This window comes from Stegodyphus dumicola, chromosome 9, assembly GCF_044657685.1.
Source record: "Stegodyphus dumicola isolate Sdum_Otavi_A_Nest chromosome 9, ASM4465768v1".
NCBI classification, from domain to species: Eukaryota; Metazoa; Arthropoda; class Arachnida; order Araneae; family Eresidae; genus Stegodyphus; species Stegodyphus dumicola.
The window spans coordinates 4,216,810-4,232,705 of NC_140776.1; the positions used below are offsets into that span (position 1 = coordinate 4,216,810).

At 35.3% G+C, this 15,896-nt stretch overlaps 1 protein-coding gene across 1 annotated transcript; it reads left to right on the forward strand.

The window, feature by feature from the left end:
* Positions 1-572: 572 nt before the first annotated feature.
* Positions 573-15,249, forward strand: LOC146995290 (uncharacterized). The gene is made up of 3 exons (XM_085824502.1): positions 573-576; positions 3,988-4,112; positions 14,572-15,249. The coding sequence occupies exons 1-3, from the start codon at positions 573-575 to the stop codon at positions 15,247-15,249; spliced, it is 807 nt and encodes a 268-aa protein (XP_085680628.1).
* The last annotated feature ends 647 nt before the right edge of the window (positions 15,250-15,896 follow it).

Genomic DNA, 15,896 nt, shown 5'->3' on the forward strand with positions numbered 1-15,896 from the left:
ATAGGTGTCCAGAATAAGTGAATGATTTAATGCAGCTTTTAACAGGAGCTATTAATTAGTAGAGTTATTTAAAATGATTATTCGACAGTTATCAAGTATAGATCAGATTGTTGGTGGGGGAACCATTGTGAAACAAATATATTAATATTTAAAAATTACTAGCATTGACTTGTGTAATTTGCTTCTATTCTTTAAGCGTATATTTTAAAAATTATGGTTTACTAGCAAAATCTTCCACACCCACACACAAAATAACTAGTTTCTGGAATTCTTCAGGCAGGAATTTTTTGCCCGGTTGTTTATTCATACCATAATTATGAACACTGAGAGAGATAGTTCCTCAAAGTCTGGGCGGCAAAAAATTAAAACAGATATTTATGTGACAGCATGTCACAAATTCCGTACCTGGGCAAAATCTTATCATGTTTAATACAAAGTGACAAAAATCGAGAAGTATAAAACAACATATTCTCTAAACTAGTGAAAAGATTGATATTTTCGATAGAGATAAATAAAAGGAATGCGACACAAATTAAAGACAGTATGTTGCCTTTGGAGAAGCCGTCTCCATAATGGGTTTGTGGAAAAGGAAGTGAGTTGTGTGGGAGCGGAGAGTGTACTTCCGCTCTAAAACTCAAAGCAGGTGCAAAGATCCAAAGTAATCTCAGTGTCTTCTTTTCTGGGATTAACTTTCTGTTATTAGTTACATACAATAGAGAGCTATAAGGTTTGACAGTCGAAACTTTGACCTCTGTCAAATTTTGCCAGTTAGAACGAATTCAGAAAGTAGAGATTTTCGCGAAATGAAAACCAGAAAATCATTCAAATATTGACTGCGAAAATTATTGTTAGCTTAATATAATACAATAAAATTAAGAACAACTATAATTAGTAATAATATAAAAATGGAATGGAAGACAAAACTAAAAATTATATCAGTACATTTTTTATATCAGCTCTTCTTTTCCCATGTAGTAAGAATGTAAATATCGAGTAAATTTCTCCTTTATTTATTTATTTTTTAGATTGTTTAAACTGATAAAAAATGGGGAGTAGGATGATTGAATACACATGCAAGTATGGTATTTCTTGACATGAAAAGCAATTCGAAATCAAAAAGTGATCGAATCGTATGAACCAAAGGTTAAGAAATCATTATTGATTGCTTCCTGTAAGCTTTATTCTCAAATGATTTAAAATATGAGAAACCTATCATTTTAATTGTTAGGGGAAGGATTGTTTAGATTGCTAGTTCAGTTGTTAACTAAGATAAAAGCAAAACGATAATTTCTTTCTATGACATTTGGGTGTCACATGACTTTGCAGATAAATCTTCGTGCAGATGATTACATGATTTTGTCAGTATACCTTTCGAATACGCTATTTAATAATTTTCTAGATAAATTAATTACACCTGTAATTAGAATAAAATCTTTTTTATTAGAAAAAATTTACAATATATGCTCCTTTTCTGTACTTATGGCTCGCATTATCCCACGTGTAATTTACATACAATTAATTTCTAAATAATTGTAAAATTAATTTAGTTATTTTTGAAAATAAATTAATTGCACTGCTAATCAGAATAAAATTATTTTATGCAAAAAAATATTCTCTTTTTCTAAGTTATCGCTGACATTACAGATCGCTCCTATTTCCAGGTAATTTCTAATTAGAATTAAAACGTTTCTTAATTATCTACTTAATATTTAAATATCTGGAAATATAAATAAATTAATTGAACTTTTTATGCGAATATATATATATATATATCTATACATATTAAATAATTTATGGAATTAATTTGTTTAATCTACCCAAATACACTTCTTCTGATTATATCCATGTATAAATAGGATTAGGATTGTTTAGAACATAAAAAGCACTCCAGGGCTATTTGCTTAAGAAGAGGGAAGCCCATTAGCCGGAGCTTGACCCCAAAACTGCCAGTGAGCAACAGTTTTAAAGCTGAAAGATAACCTGTATCATATAAGCAGTTTTTAGCCCCCTCATAATCAAGTCTGCATTAAAATACAAATATTAAAATGCCATAAAATGCTTATCAGACTTTGAAATGGTTATAAGTTAGTATAAAATATTAAACAAACATTATTCTGCTATTTTTCTACATGAATTATATTTCATTGATTTCTTTATATACAGGATTTTGTAAGTTAAATTTTTGGTATATCAGTAAAAAATCTAAACCATTATCCACAACATGAGCAAAATTTCACAAAAAATGGATTTTTTTCACAAAACACGAATAAAAGCTTATCAAATTTGTTTCTTCAAATCTTTGAATAAGATTTATATTTATAGATTTTTCTGATGTGTTATTCATGTTCATGTTTAACGAATGTAATGTAAAATCGGACTTCAAATAAGTGAAATATTGAAATCCGTGCACGAAATACATAACTGAAGCATATTGCGGACCGCATAAAATTGTTTCGGGGGACGCTAGTTTGAAATCACTGTTATAAACGACATTCAAATTACAGAAAAATAATTTTTTATGATTCATCTAACCAAAATGATTTAATTTTTCATTTAATGAATAAAAATAAATTAAATTAATTTTATATTATTCTATTTGATCGGTCTCTTCCCGAAATTTAAACAATTGCATAACGTCGTGAAAATCTGTAGAAGCGCTTGTTACAAATCTTGTTTCCCTGTAGTTATGCAATTCAGGATTACATGTCTTTGTCTACAGGAAAATTGTTTTTGCTCTTCAAGACAAGGAAAAAAATTTAACCTTATTAAGCGAAATTATGTGCTTAAAAGAATCCGTAACGTCCAACATAAACCGGACTGGATGGTGATTGAATAGTCTGGAATACATTTCGAGGATGTAATATTGTTGTTGAAATACATATATATTTTATCCTTTAAAACTTTCTTCAACTACGTGATAAAAGTTGCATTTGCATGATCATTACTGCATTTATATACATAACATGTTTTCAAACATATATATCCATTAATATGGATAATTGTTCAAATTAAAAAAGATTACGAAGGTTAATAATGTTGGAGTTATACAACGTGTATATCATAATCTAAAACACTTAAGATAAAAACGGTACCTAGATTTACGTAATAGCATCAATAACTAAATCGTTTACAACGCTTATAGCAATTTAATCGCAGTTAAACGATTAAATCGTTATAATTGTAATTAAATTATTGTAAACAATTAACTCGTTTACAATTTGTTCTAAGTGTAATTTTTACCTTCTCAACGCAGGCCAGCGGTTCTCAACATTTTGGCTGAACGCGTACTATATAAACAAAAATTTAAAACCTTTAGTACCACCACTACAAAGTACTAGTACCACCACCACTTTTGAACAAAGCTCAGATAGCGTAAATTTACGAGTGTTAGAGAAAACAATCAGGATGCTGGAGTTTTAGTTTTTGAATTTAATAGTTAAAAATACTTTGCTTCTTTGCGTACCACCAGTTGAGAACCCCAGCCTCAGGCGATTTACGCCCAGCAGAGCTTTTCTCAGCATGTTGGGCTAAACAGGGAATTTTTGAAAAGCACCTCTTGACGCATGAAGTTTCCTACCTCCATGTTTAGTCGATTTGGTGTCACAAAAATTCTTCCCGACGATTTGGCGATTTTTCGCTATTATAGATGGACAAAAAATTGCACCATGTGTCACTTATCTAAGTTTTACCGAAATTTTGATTACATTTTATACAATATATGTCCCCTATTTTAGACATAACGTCATGTAAAAATGTATCCTGGAATAACCTAATTATCACTTGAGTTATTCTGAGATACATTTCATCGTATTATAATGAACTCATCGTATTTAATTGTAATAAGGTACCCGCTTTACTATATTATACTTTTAGAGAGACTATTTGCTATAACAAAGAGTTGTCAACAGTTTACATGTGTGTACAAAACATTAAGTTGAAAATTGCATGTATATCTAAAGACTGAAATTCGGAATCATTCTATTTTAGGCAATATTATGGAAGTATTCAAGAGCACCATCACATTTTTATTAGTTCTGAATGCAGTAGCAGCATTTACCTGTCCAAGTGATAACACTACCTTCTACCATGCTGATGTCTCTACTGGCTGCAGAGTAAGTTTTGTTATTTTTAAAAACAATCAGTTCTAAGGAGAATTTCTTCATATATTTTCTTTTCAAATTTGGTGAGAAATTACCTCAAAATAATACTGAAAAACAATGTTTTACTTTGAAAAATATCTTAAATTTCTTTTTTCTTTTGAAATTTTTAACTTGAAATACTTTTGGCTGATGTTAAATATATCATCCTAAAGTAGATTGGATTTTAGGTAAACTAGCCGCTTGCATGTTCTGACAAAAATAATGAAATCTGAGCGAGAAAAACAAGATTTTATTTTAGTCTTTAACAGGTAATTTGACTGAGAAGTAAGGAGAAAAATAATATGGCTGCTGAAAAAAATAATAAATGTGCAAATTCAAAAACGTATAAGAACACAGAATGCAGCAAAGCGTTAAGCAAATTCGCATTAACCAGAACATATTGTTGTAAAAACACATTGAAAAAATAGTCGCAGTTGGAGCAAATTTTTCTGGCATTTTAGTCTTTAAATTTGAATGGCTGGAATACAGATACTTGTCCCCAGAGTGAAAGCAACGTGTAAGGCATTCTGAAAAGGGTTAAGCAAATGCGCATTAAATAGAACATATTGTTGTGAAAAACCTAAAACACACCTCCCCCCCAAAAAATGCAGCAAATTTTTCTGACATTTTAATCTTTAAATCTGAATGACTGACACACAGATACTCATCCCCATAGTGAAAAATTATGATGTGTACACCACATGACTTCATTGTACGGAATATTAAATTATACGCATATTTTCCTGCATTTCATTTAACCTTAATTCCTCGAATTGAATTAGATATTTTTCTCATTCAATTTATTCAGTTTTCACTTCGCGGCAAGGCAAACATGTATCAGAAGTCAAATTTAAACATTCAAAATATCTTTATTAAAAATTGAAAGATAGAAAAACATAACGCCAAATACAGTTAAAACAATTTTAAAAAAATTACAGTTAAATTTACAGTTTCTACACGAAAACAAGCAGACCGGCTAGCAGGTTTTCCAGTGCACCATATTTAAAATTAAGTGTTCCCTTTTAATCCCATTCGGTAAAAAAGACACTGAAGGTGAAGAAAGACTTAATTCACTATTCTGCTTTGTCCCAAATGTAAACAAATATAGCTGCTGTTGAAATTTATTGTACTTTTTTGTTGTTCTTATTTTTAACATTTGATAAATAATCTTTTGCTTACCATTCTTGATAATTTTACAAAACGCTTGGAATTCTTTGCCATTTTGGTTTTCACACAGAAACTCTATTTTTTACAACTATTTACAGCAAATCATGTGTACATTAGAACGTTCATCATTTTTGCTTTTTTTTGCCACTACATTTTTATCAAAATCCGCAATGCTGTAATCATGTAACGAGAAAAAAAATAAAAAGGCCACGCCCTCTCGTGGTCAGTAACATAAACTGTAGCTGCTGCTATGGTAAAAAAAAAAAAAAAAAAAAAAAAAATTAGGATTAACATCAATTAAACAATTTTTAAATCGCTGATAATTCTATAACTATTGCATGAGATTAACTAAAGGCATTAAAACTTTAACAGAAGATAATAATAATTATTATTACAGCCTGCTCCGCCTCTCATTGGGCACTACAGGTCGAGTCAAATCACTCCGGTCGTTGCGTTTTCATCTTAAGCTGCTTTTCTTTTCAGCTATCTTTTATTTAAAACTATTTACAATATTTATTTAACATCATTACGTCTTACAGTTATAAATAATTATTAGTACAAAAGCTTATTAAAAGGTTAATTAATTAATTATGTTACACTATTTACAATATATACATTTGGCTTGCAGCCAATTACATACTTCAGGTTTTTAACAGGAACCTGGTTTTTAGCTTTCAGTTATCATATCCCTCTGATGTTCGTTGACGAACTTGATGATTTCTCGAGCTCCTCTTTGGCCGTAGTAATCTGTGAAGATCTTGCGGAGGTCCATGTCTTGTCCTAAGGATGAGAAGTGTCTTGCTCGCAGGTCTTTGGTGAAGGGGCAGATCGTCAAATAATGCTTGGCATCTGCTGCTGTTGCTGGAGTCCCGCAGCTGCATTCCAGAGAGCGGCGGAAGAATCTTGTGAAGTAGTATGGAAACCGTCCGTGATTGGTGAGTCCCTGTAAGATGTAAAAATCGGACTTTAACCTCTTCAGCTTGACTTGTGGGAAGATGGCATGGGTATAGCGGCCGGTGTCGGCTGTGTCCCAGCGGTCTTGCCAGTAGTCCAGGAGTATTGTCTGAATCTTTTGTTTTGCTGCTTCTTCGGAGAGAGGAGTAGGGCAGTCTATTGTTGGGAAGTTGGTGGCGTCTTTAGCCAGTCTGTCAGCGTATTCGTTTCCGGCTGTGCCTTGATGGCCTCTTATCCAATGGAGTGTTACTTTGTTGAGGTCGCCTAGTGTAGAGAGGATCTCCTTGAGTGCTTCAATGTGGACGGGAATAACCCCAGTCTTATTGAGGCATTGGAGTACGCTCATACTATCTGTGTAGAAGTGGATATCCATCGCTCTGAATTGTCCTGCCCAGAGGGCGGCATCTTTGAGGGCGCGTGACTCCGCTTGGAAGACAGTAGCGTGGTCGCTCAATCGTTTTGCTGCTTTGAACAGTGGTTCATTGTTGTGGAGGGCAATGAATGCCGCGCCTACCTTGTCTTGTATCTTTGATCCGTCCGAGAAAAGCTCAAGTGCTTTCCCAGTTGGAGATTGTTTTGTCCACTTGAACTGCTTCGCTTTTGTCGGGTGCCTTGAGTGGATATGTGATCTGGGCTCAATGCTTAGATCATCCAATCCAGTGTCCAGAATTTTTACGTCTTGCTTTTCATGGATAAGACGATAAATGGCTCGTTCCCCTTCAGCCTTGAGGTCCAGCGGCATGATCCCTGCGATGACCTGGAGGGCTGTGGTTGGGGCTGTTGTAAAGGCTTTTGTTATTTTGAGTAGAACAATCCTTTGTATTTGCAGTAATTTCTGTTGGATTCTTGCCGTTCCTGTCATCCATATTGGACAGCCGTAGAGTATCATTCGCTCTATGCCTCTAAGATAGAGGTCTTTTAATAGTCGGCCTTTTAGGTTCCAGTTTGAGTCAACTATGCGATTCAAGTTGTTTATTAGGATACTTGTTTTATTGCGGATCTCCGTCAGGTGTGGTACCCAGGTTAGCTTCTTGTCTATGACGAAGCCTAGGTATTTAATTGTATCATGCCTTCTCAAGGGATGATTTTCCCATTTTATTCTTGGGGGGTTGCTTATGAGTTTATTCCCTTTGGGGATTATCATCATCTTCGTTTTTCCGATGCTGAATTTTAACTTGTGAGTCTGGCTCCATTCGGTGATAATTTGAAGTGCCTTATGGGCTTTTCTTTCTATTGTTGTGCGGTTTCCCCCATTTATTACTAGGAGGAAATCGTCTGCGTAGGCCTGGATGTAGGCTGCTTCTTCAAGGTCTAGGTTAAGAGCTGTATTTGCTACTAAGTTCCACAGGATGGGTCCGATGTTTGACCTTTGTGGGGCTCCTTTGTTGTATGATCTGGTAATTTTGATACCATCTCTGGTGTAGGTTACTTTTCTGTTCTTTAAGTGACTACCGATTAGTCGGTAGAGATTCTTTGGACAGTTTAATTGTCTTAATTGGTCTCTGATTGTCGGCCACCACAGCTGATTGAATGCTGAGGCGACGTCCAATGAGATTATGCATGTATGCATGTTATTTTGTCGGTTTTCTTCAATCTTCTTCGTAAGGTTTGCCAAGGCGTCTATTGTGCTCTTGCCCTTACTAAAGCCGAATTGGGCTTGATTTAATAGGTTGTTACTTTCCAAATGGTATGTGAGTCTCTGCGTGATCAATTTGTCCAGGAATTTGCCCCATGCCGACAATAAACATATTGGTCGGTAGGCGCTGGGTTTTGTCTTATCTTTTCCTTCTTTGTGGAACAGTACCAGTTCAGCTTCTTTCCATGTCTCTGGGAAGTAACCCTTTTTGAGACATGTGTTGAAGAGATCTGTGAGATCTTGGGGATCTACTAGACGTAATTCTTTCACTAGGTCTATACTGAGGTTGTCAAGTCCTGGGGCCTTTCCCCTTTTGGTTTGCTCTATGACCCTTCTGACTTCCTCTTTTGTGAAGGGGAGGTCGTCTGTGGTGCTAGGCGGGTTTTGTGACCGTTGCCTAATTAGTCGATGTTGGGTGTCGTCATCTGTTTCCGAGTCTTCGGGAAAGTGGTAGGCTATAATTTCCGATATTTTCTCTTCAATTGTAGTGGTCTGAGTTCCATCTTCCTTCGTTATGGCGCATAATTTGAGAGGGCCTAGGCTTTTACCTTTGGCTACCTCGTAATATGTGCCAAATGGGGAGGTTATTTGGAGATTTTCCCAAAATGCTTCCCATGTTGATCGTTTTGCCTGGAACATGGCTCTTCTATAGATAGCTTGTTCTCTTTTGTATATTTCCCTGGCTGCTTCTCTTAGTTCTTGTGGAAGTCTTTGGAACCTTCTTCGGAGAGCTCGTACTTTGTTTCTGAGTACTGTAAGCTGTGGGTTCCACCACGGGTTGCTTCTGTGGCGGGTTTTCGGAGAAGAGTGAGTCTTCCTGGAAGCTTCATAAGTCTCTTTGATTAGTTGCGTATTGCTTCTTATATAATCATCTATTTCTTTGATTGAATTCATCTTCTGATGCTTTATGTAATTGGATGAGAGCATTTCTCTGAACTTCATCCAGTCCACGTGTCTTATGTTCAGTCTTTGATAGGTTTTTGTATGGTAGCTGACGTCTTGGACCTCATAGCTGATGTAGTTGTGGCCACTGAGGGTGGCTTCCTCCAGCACCTGCCAGTTCTTGACTTCTATTGTGCCTTGGCTTCGGAGTAAGGTCACGTCTATCCAGGAGTTACCTCTAACCCCTGTGAAGGTTGGAGGGCTTTGTGGATCGTTGAGGATGGTGAGGTCCGTGGCTGCTACGAAGTCGCATATCTTCAAACCTCTTGGATCGGTCTGCATGGGGCCCCATATCGGGTGCTTCCCATTTAGGTCTCCCGCTATGATGATCGGTATTTGATCATGCATATGGAGGAGATTTTCTAGTTCTAGTAGTGTCGGTTCGATGTCCTGGTTCGGGGAACTGTATGCCGATATTATTATACATGGCTTGTCTGCGTCTATCTTGACCGCGACAATGTTTTCTTGGCTGTAGAGTTCAATTACCGGAACATCTCTGTCCGTAATTATAATTGCTGTTTTTGCTTTTTCTATTGCGTAGAATTTTTTGTAGTTTATCGGGAAGCCTCTGAGTTGGTTTTCTCTCAGATAAGGCTCTTGTAGGCATGCTATTTGGATACTTCTTTTGTCTTCTAGATATTCTCTTAGATACGTTGTAGCACTCCTTGAGTGCTGTAAGTTAATTTGGAGAATCTGGAGATTAACCATAGTCTATTCTTTGTTTTAGTTTTTGTAATTCCTTTTGGTAGCATGCACAACCAGTTTCTCTACTGCCATGATCTGTGAGGTATCCTGTATTGTATTTGTCATTTGATTGCGAACAATTTACGCATTTCGCTTTATTAGCCTTGCAGTCTTTCTTCTGGTGGTCCTCTGAACCGCATTTGGTACATCTGATTTTGGCCGTACAATTTTTGGCCGAGTGGTTGAATCTGAGACATTTGGCGCATTGAGATACTCTAATGTATTCTCTGACGCTATTTCTCGTCCACTGGATATTGATCTTCCTTTGTTTCATGACTTCTTTGAACCTGATTGGGTCAATGGAGAGGACCCAATTGGTTCCGTATCTGCCATTCATGGGGAACAGGATCTCTAGTTCAGCGTCTTCTAGGACTGGATTCTGTGTCTTTATCTTGTCTATCAGGTCTGCTTTTTCAATGTCTTTATCAACGTTGTAAATGATAATTTTCGGCTTGATCTTCTGTGGTCTCTTGGTTTCAACTATATCCTTCAGCTTCTTGTTTTCTCGGATCGCTTCCTCGAGTAATTCCAGTTCTTCCTTCTCGTTTACTTGGATGAGGACGCCGCCTTTGTTCACCTTCTTGACTGCTTTGATTCCCACTTTTATCTGTGCGGGATCTACGTATCTGGTAACCTTCTCCTTCACCTGTTCTGATGTCATCTCCTTTTTAGGATAGACGATCGTCACGTGCTCAGGATTCTTTCTTTGCCTGCTTCTGGAACGCGCTTTGGAAATTGATCTGCCCCTTTTGGCCATGCTGGCGTAGGTGGGCTTCTCTGTGGCTACGACTCCTCTTATGAAGTCTTCTATGTTCGCTGTCTGCTCTAGCTGTCCTTCCAGTCTTGCTATTACCTGGTTTTTAGTAGAAACTTCATTAAGTACTTTAACAAAAAGCTCCTTGATACACTTAGATGGTTTCTTAGGTATCTCATATTGTGTAAGGATGCCCAGCAAGTCATCCATATAGTCAAGTGCCTCCTGCACACAATCAACATTGGAAGTTTGAACTTCCGGTGTCTTCCTAGCTGTATCGTCTCTAACTGTTGGTCGAGCCTTCGTCGCCGGGCCCTCCGTTTTCTCTTTGGAGGTATCAGCCCGGCTTTCCAGCCCGGTGTCTTTTCGTCGTGCCATCTTGCCTTGTCTTGTAATTAGGCGCAAGACGACGTGTAGGGGATATGTAACCTAACTAAGGGACCACTGCATGAACCGTAAATGGGCCCAACTTACGCAGTGGTTGCGGTTCACAAGTCCGGTACCCTGGGGTTCACACCGGACCTGTTACTTGGCGAGTGGAAATACGTTAGACCCTCTTTCGAGGGAGCCCCCAGACCACGGCAAGGTCTATTTCCACACGGGAATGCGTATTGCAAATGACCGTCCAATGACCACGTTTAAACTCAGATAATCCTGGACGGCACCCGATGTTCTTTCTAAGATGGGTCAAACGGACTAGCTTTGAGTTCGACAAGGCTCTCGCGCAAGTCAAAAACAAAAGACTACAATAATGATCGCATTTCCCCCTGGGAGTAACAGAAGATAAGAACAACATTATTCAATCACTTTTAAAGCAAAAAATGCCCAATTTACTAACATATAAGAAGAAAAATCTGCGCTCACTAAGCCGAGCAACAGAGTGGTTACATATATATTATGTATACATATGTATACTTTTGGTATTTTATATATTTATGTACTTTTGGCAGCCGATTGTAACAAAAGAGGGAGGTGCACAGTTACATATTATAGTAGTCTTACATACAGAGTGTTAACGTTCTCAGGCTACTCGTTTTTTGAGTTCTGCGAGATACATACATAGATATGTACGTACATACGCCACGAAAAAATCTGTTTTGAATCCATTTTGAATCAAGTTTATAGTTCGTTTGTGGAAAAAGAGTCCTATATTCTGTCCTTATGTACAGATGCCATGCAAAAACATCGTTATATTGCATTCGATAGCGGTCAAAATGGATATTTGCGTTGAAATATGATACCCTAAATTTTCCATGATTACCATACATCCTTAACTTCGTAGAAAAAAGTAAAAACGTGACAGACAATCTGAACAGGGTTACGCAAATTCGCATCAAACAGAATATATTATTCTGAAAACCTAAAATACACGGACACACACATACACACGAAAAATGAAGAAAAAGCAAAATCCGAACTGAAAACAAACTTTTTTGACATTATAATATTTAAATCTGAATACTGGTACACAGATATTCGTCCTCACAGTAAAAAAAAAAAAAATGTGGCAGATAATTTGTAAACGCGATGAATTTATTAAAAGTGATTTCCCGTAATGTTTTTAAAAAATCATAAAAATTAAATTTTTAAACAAGTTTATTAGATGTACAAATATTATAAATTAAAAATAAACATATACATGTATATATATATGTGTGTGTGTGTGTGTGATGAGGAAAAAAGTATTAAATTACAAATGTCTTAATAATAGTAAAAAGCATAATTTCAACGAATTATTTCAAATGATGCTGACAATTTTGGTTTGCGTATGAATGGTGTATGTTATGTTATGTAGAAGTGAGGGGGGCCACCTAATATTTACCCTAAGTAAGCAGGTATTAGCCCAGCACACTAACTAGAAAACTAACAACATTCTGGCATCATTCCTCGTGTCGTGATGGAAATTGTGACTCCAGTGAGCACAAGTTCTGCCACTGGCGGCGGCATCAACTGTACTCTTAAACCTTTCAGCGTTAAATTAGCTCAAGTAAAAGAGATTACATGATATACATTGCGATATACATAGTTGTGCAGGTGCATATATCAAGATGTTATCTATTGTAGTGGGTACAGGCAACATGTTTCAGGACATTATATATTACATTAGAAACATTCATGTTGTTCCCACATTACAAATCATTTTTTTAAATATGATCTGTTTACTATCAGAATTAATTAAGAACTATAAAATTGTTTTCAAAGCTTACATATAAGTACTGTTGTAAAATTGTGCTGAAATTTTAACAGCTCAATTTTGACGATTCATTATTTGCTTTAACGTACGTTTCTATGTTAATTGATTTTCAGAAATTACATTATTGTCTAGCAGTACATTGTTATATGCATGTAAAAATTAATCATGTCATTATAAATTGTCGTGGCTATAAGCAACTTATTTCTAGTGTATAGATCATGCCTACAATCATGACTTGTTTACATAATTTTTTTACAAACAGCTGCCAAAATTTGAGAAGAATATAAAATAAATTTGAGAAGAATAAAAAGACAAATAAATAAGGTTGAAAACAAAAGAAAAATATAGCTTCATCTGCATACTTATGCGTACTACGTACTTTTAGATATACTATCTGCATATATGCTCATACATTTATGTATGGTGTATTCAAAATTTTTATATTTTAAAATGCCTTCCCTAAAATATCATTGTAGAGATTCTAAAAATTCCAAATTTGATTTTTTTTTAAGCTGGCTTATTTTTGTCTTAAATTTTTCCGCAAAATTTCTATTTTGGGGTAATTTTAACTTCTGTTTTCCAAATTTCCTGGACATAGCTTGATCATACAAGTTATTTATCTAACTTGAATTTTATATTTTGTGCCTTAATTTTTTATTTTTTTTATTTCAAGTACAATTTAAGAAGCCACAAGCAGTGAATAGAAATTTTTTTTTATATATATATACATTGCTAAAAGCCAGTTACTTTGTATAATGTTCAGAGGTTTTTTACGTGTAATTGTATTTAGCATCCCAGAGCCATCAACAAGTTGATACACTGATTCGCTTGTAGAGGGCTTGCTATTTTTCATCAAAGTTTATTATTATATTGTGCTTTGTTTTTGTACATTAATTATTACATTGCTCTGCAATAAAATCATGTGAATTTGTTTAGAATGTAAAAGCAAGTACTAATTTTCTAGAATTTCCCGGATATATAACTGAAATATTTTGATTTTATAATGATTATTTAAGTTTTTGCGAAAGACTTTCATTAAACTATTAAAATTTATTATGTGACCTTCAAGCTACATTTCCTCACGAAATTTAAAATTAGACCTTAAAATCAATTTGCAGGATACGATTTTGTTCCAGTAATTGTAAAGTACATCTTGAAGCCATTTATTTGTTTTATCATTGAAGCTGTGAATATTCTACAAAATTTCTTTCCTTTGCTAACACACTGTTTTCTTCTCAAAAGGCCTTTTTTTCGACAAGCCATTTTCTCTTTGAAAGTGGGAGATATGTAAGATAATAAATATGTAAATCAAAATTACAATTTAAAAAGCCTCTTAATTGCTCATTTTCAATTTGAGTACTTTCTTTTTAGTATAATAACTTTTTCTAAACTATGTCCCATCTGAAAACTAATTCCGCATTATGTCATCTCAGACTTCTGCATAGTCTATAACTTATTGTTAGCCAATCAGATTAACGAAAAATTTTATTATAAATACCGTTGCAATCCAACTACCCTCTCTCCTTCTCTGCATACGCTTGATAGTTAAAGGATGTACATGCATTTATGCTTAAGACGCCTTTACTCTTTTACAAAGTAAAACTTATTCATCATGAAAACATGGAAATATTCGTTTCTTTGTTCACAAACGAAGTAAAAATTCCAAATATAATATCGTATCAAGTATACATTACTTACCATGAGAGAAAAAACAATTGTAGCTGATAAACTGTGCTAGTATGACAGAAAATCATTCAAAGGTTTCTTATTTGAATTTTACTTTCAGGATATTTCTGTTATTTTGATGGTTTTGTTAACTACAGGGAAATTCTGTTTATATATTGTAGCGCAAAACATTTTACATGCTATAAGATTCACTATTCTGGATCAAAATATGTACGCTTATTTTCATATACTACAATTTTCAGAATTATATTTGCCCTAATCTTGTTCAATGATAATTCGTAGAAAATGTGTCCCATATTCTGTTTTCTGCAAAAAGTGAAATATGTACACTAAAGTTGTATTTTACTCTTTTCAGGTATATCATTTGTGCCAGTCTTCTGAACTTCAGACATTTACGTGTCCTGATGGAAAAGCTTTCAACTACAACACATCTCGTTGCGAAGATGAATCTACTTTTCACTGCCAAGAAACTGCAGAACACCATATACACAAACGTTCTGTCGAATTAGTTCATACCATTTCTCTTGAAAATGCAAAGAATTCCTTCTTAAAGTTGATAAAATCTGTTCGACCATTAGTAAGACAAGCTATCCAGAATGCTGCTCCAACGGTTTATGATAAGATTCAGTCATATTACATGCCTACAATTCAAGCCATAAAAGACGATGTTTTACCAATAATTAGAGAAAAGCTGCTACCTCATGTTCAGAAGACTTTCAACTATGCTAGAAAATTAAGAACAAGACTTTTGGAGAAAGCTTACCGGTCTTATGAATTGTCAAATTCTACACACATCAACATTACATCATTTTCCGACGTGGTCCGTGATGTTTCTACCGACATTCAACCTGTGCTGAAACTTAGCAAATACATGTCAGAAAGATTGTTTCAGAACAGACGACCTAAACGCAGCATTGACGAAGACGTCCATACCATTTTCCTTGAAGATGTAAAGGATTCATTCTTAAATTTGGTAAAATCTGTTCTGCCATTAGTGAGACAAGCCATCAAAGATGCTGCTCCAACGGTTTAAGCTTCAATCCTATTACATGCCCTCAATCCAAGCCATAAGCGATGATATTTTTCCGATAGTTAAAGAAAAGCTTGTTCCCCATTTTAAGAAGACCTTTAACTACGCTAAAAAATTGAGCACCAGACTAATGGAGAGGCTTACCGCGCTTATGAACTCTCTAACTGTACTCACATCAATATCGTATCATTTTCTGATGTAGCACGTGATGTTTGCAACGACCTTCAGCCGATACTGAAACATGGCAAATATATGTCAGAGAGATTATTCCAGAGCAAACGATTTAGGCGCAGCGTTGATAATGGAGAAGAAATGGAATCTGTTAGAGAAAAGAGGCAAATTCCTGAATTGCTTGCTGGTTACATAGGACCTATCTTCAGTAAAGTTTTAACTGGTATTAAAGATACCTTTATGGGAACCCAGAATACTTTCACAAGTAAGATAATCCTTCCAATCATCTTCGACATGGCTGAAAATCCTGAGACTGTGTTTGATCTAAGAAGGCTATTCTGGTCTACAAAGGCTGCAGTTGTACCTCTTGTTTCAGAGATTCTAAGTCTGCAAAATTTTAACTCGCCAGAAGGAACCGTAATTCGAATTCCTCAGGCTTCAATAGATGCTGCTAGAAATAGACTAATCACAGAAGCAAA

What these genes read in the sequence shown, in the direction of transcription:
- LOC146995290 (XM_085824502.1), top strand. An exon ending in ATGTCTCTACTGGCTGCAGA is followed by an intron (nt 4,113 to 14,571) that starts GTAAGTTTTGTT and finishes TACTCTTTTCAG; the next exon opens with GTATATCATTTGTGCCAGTC.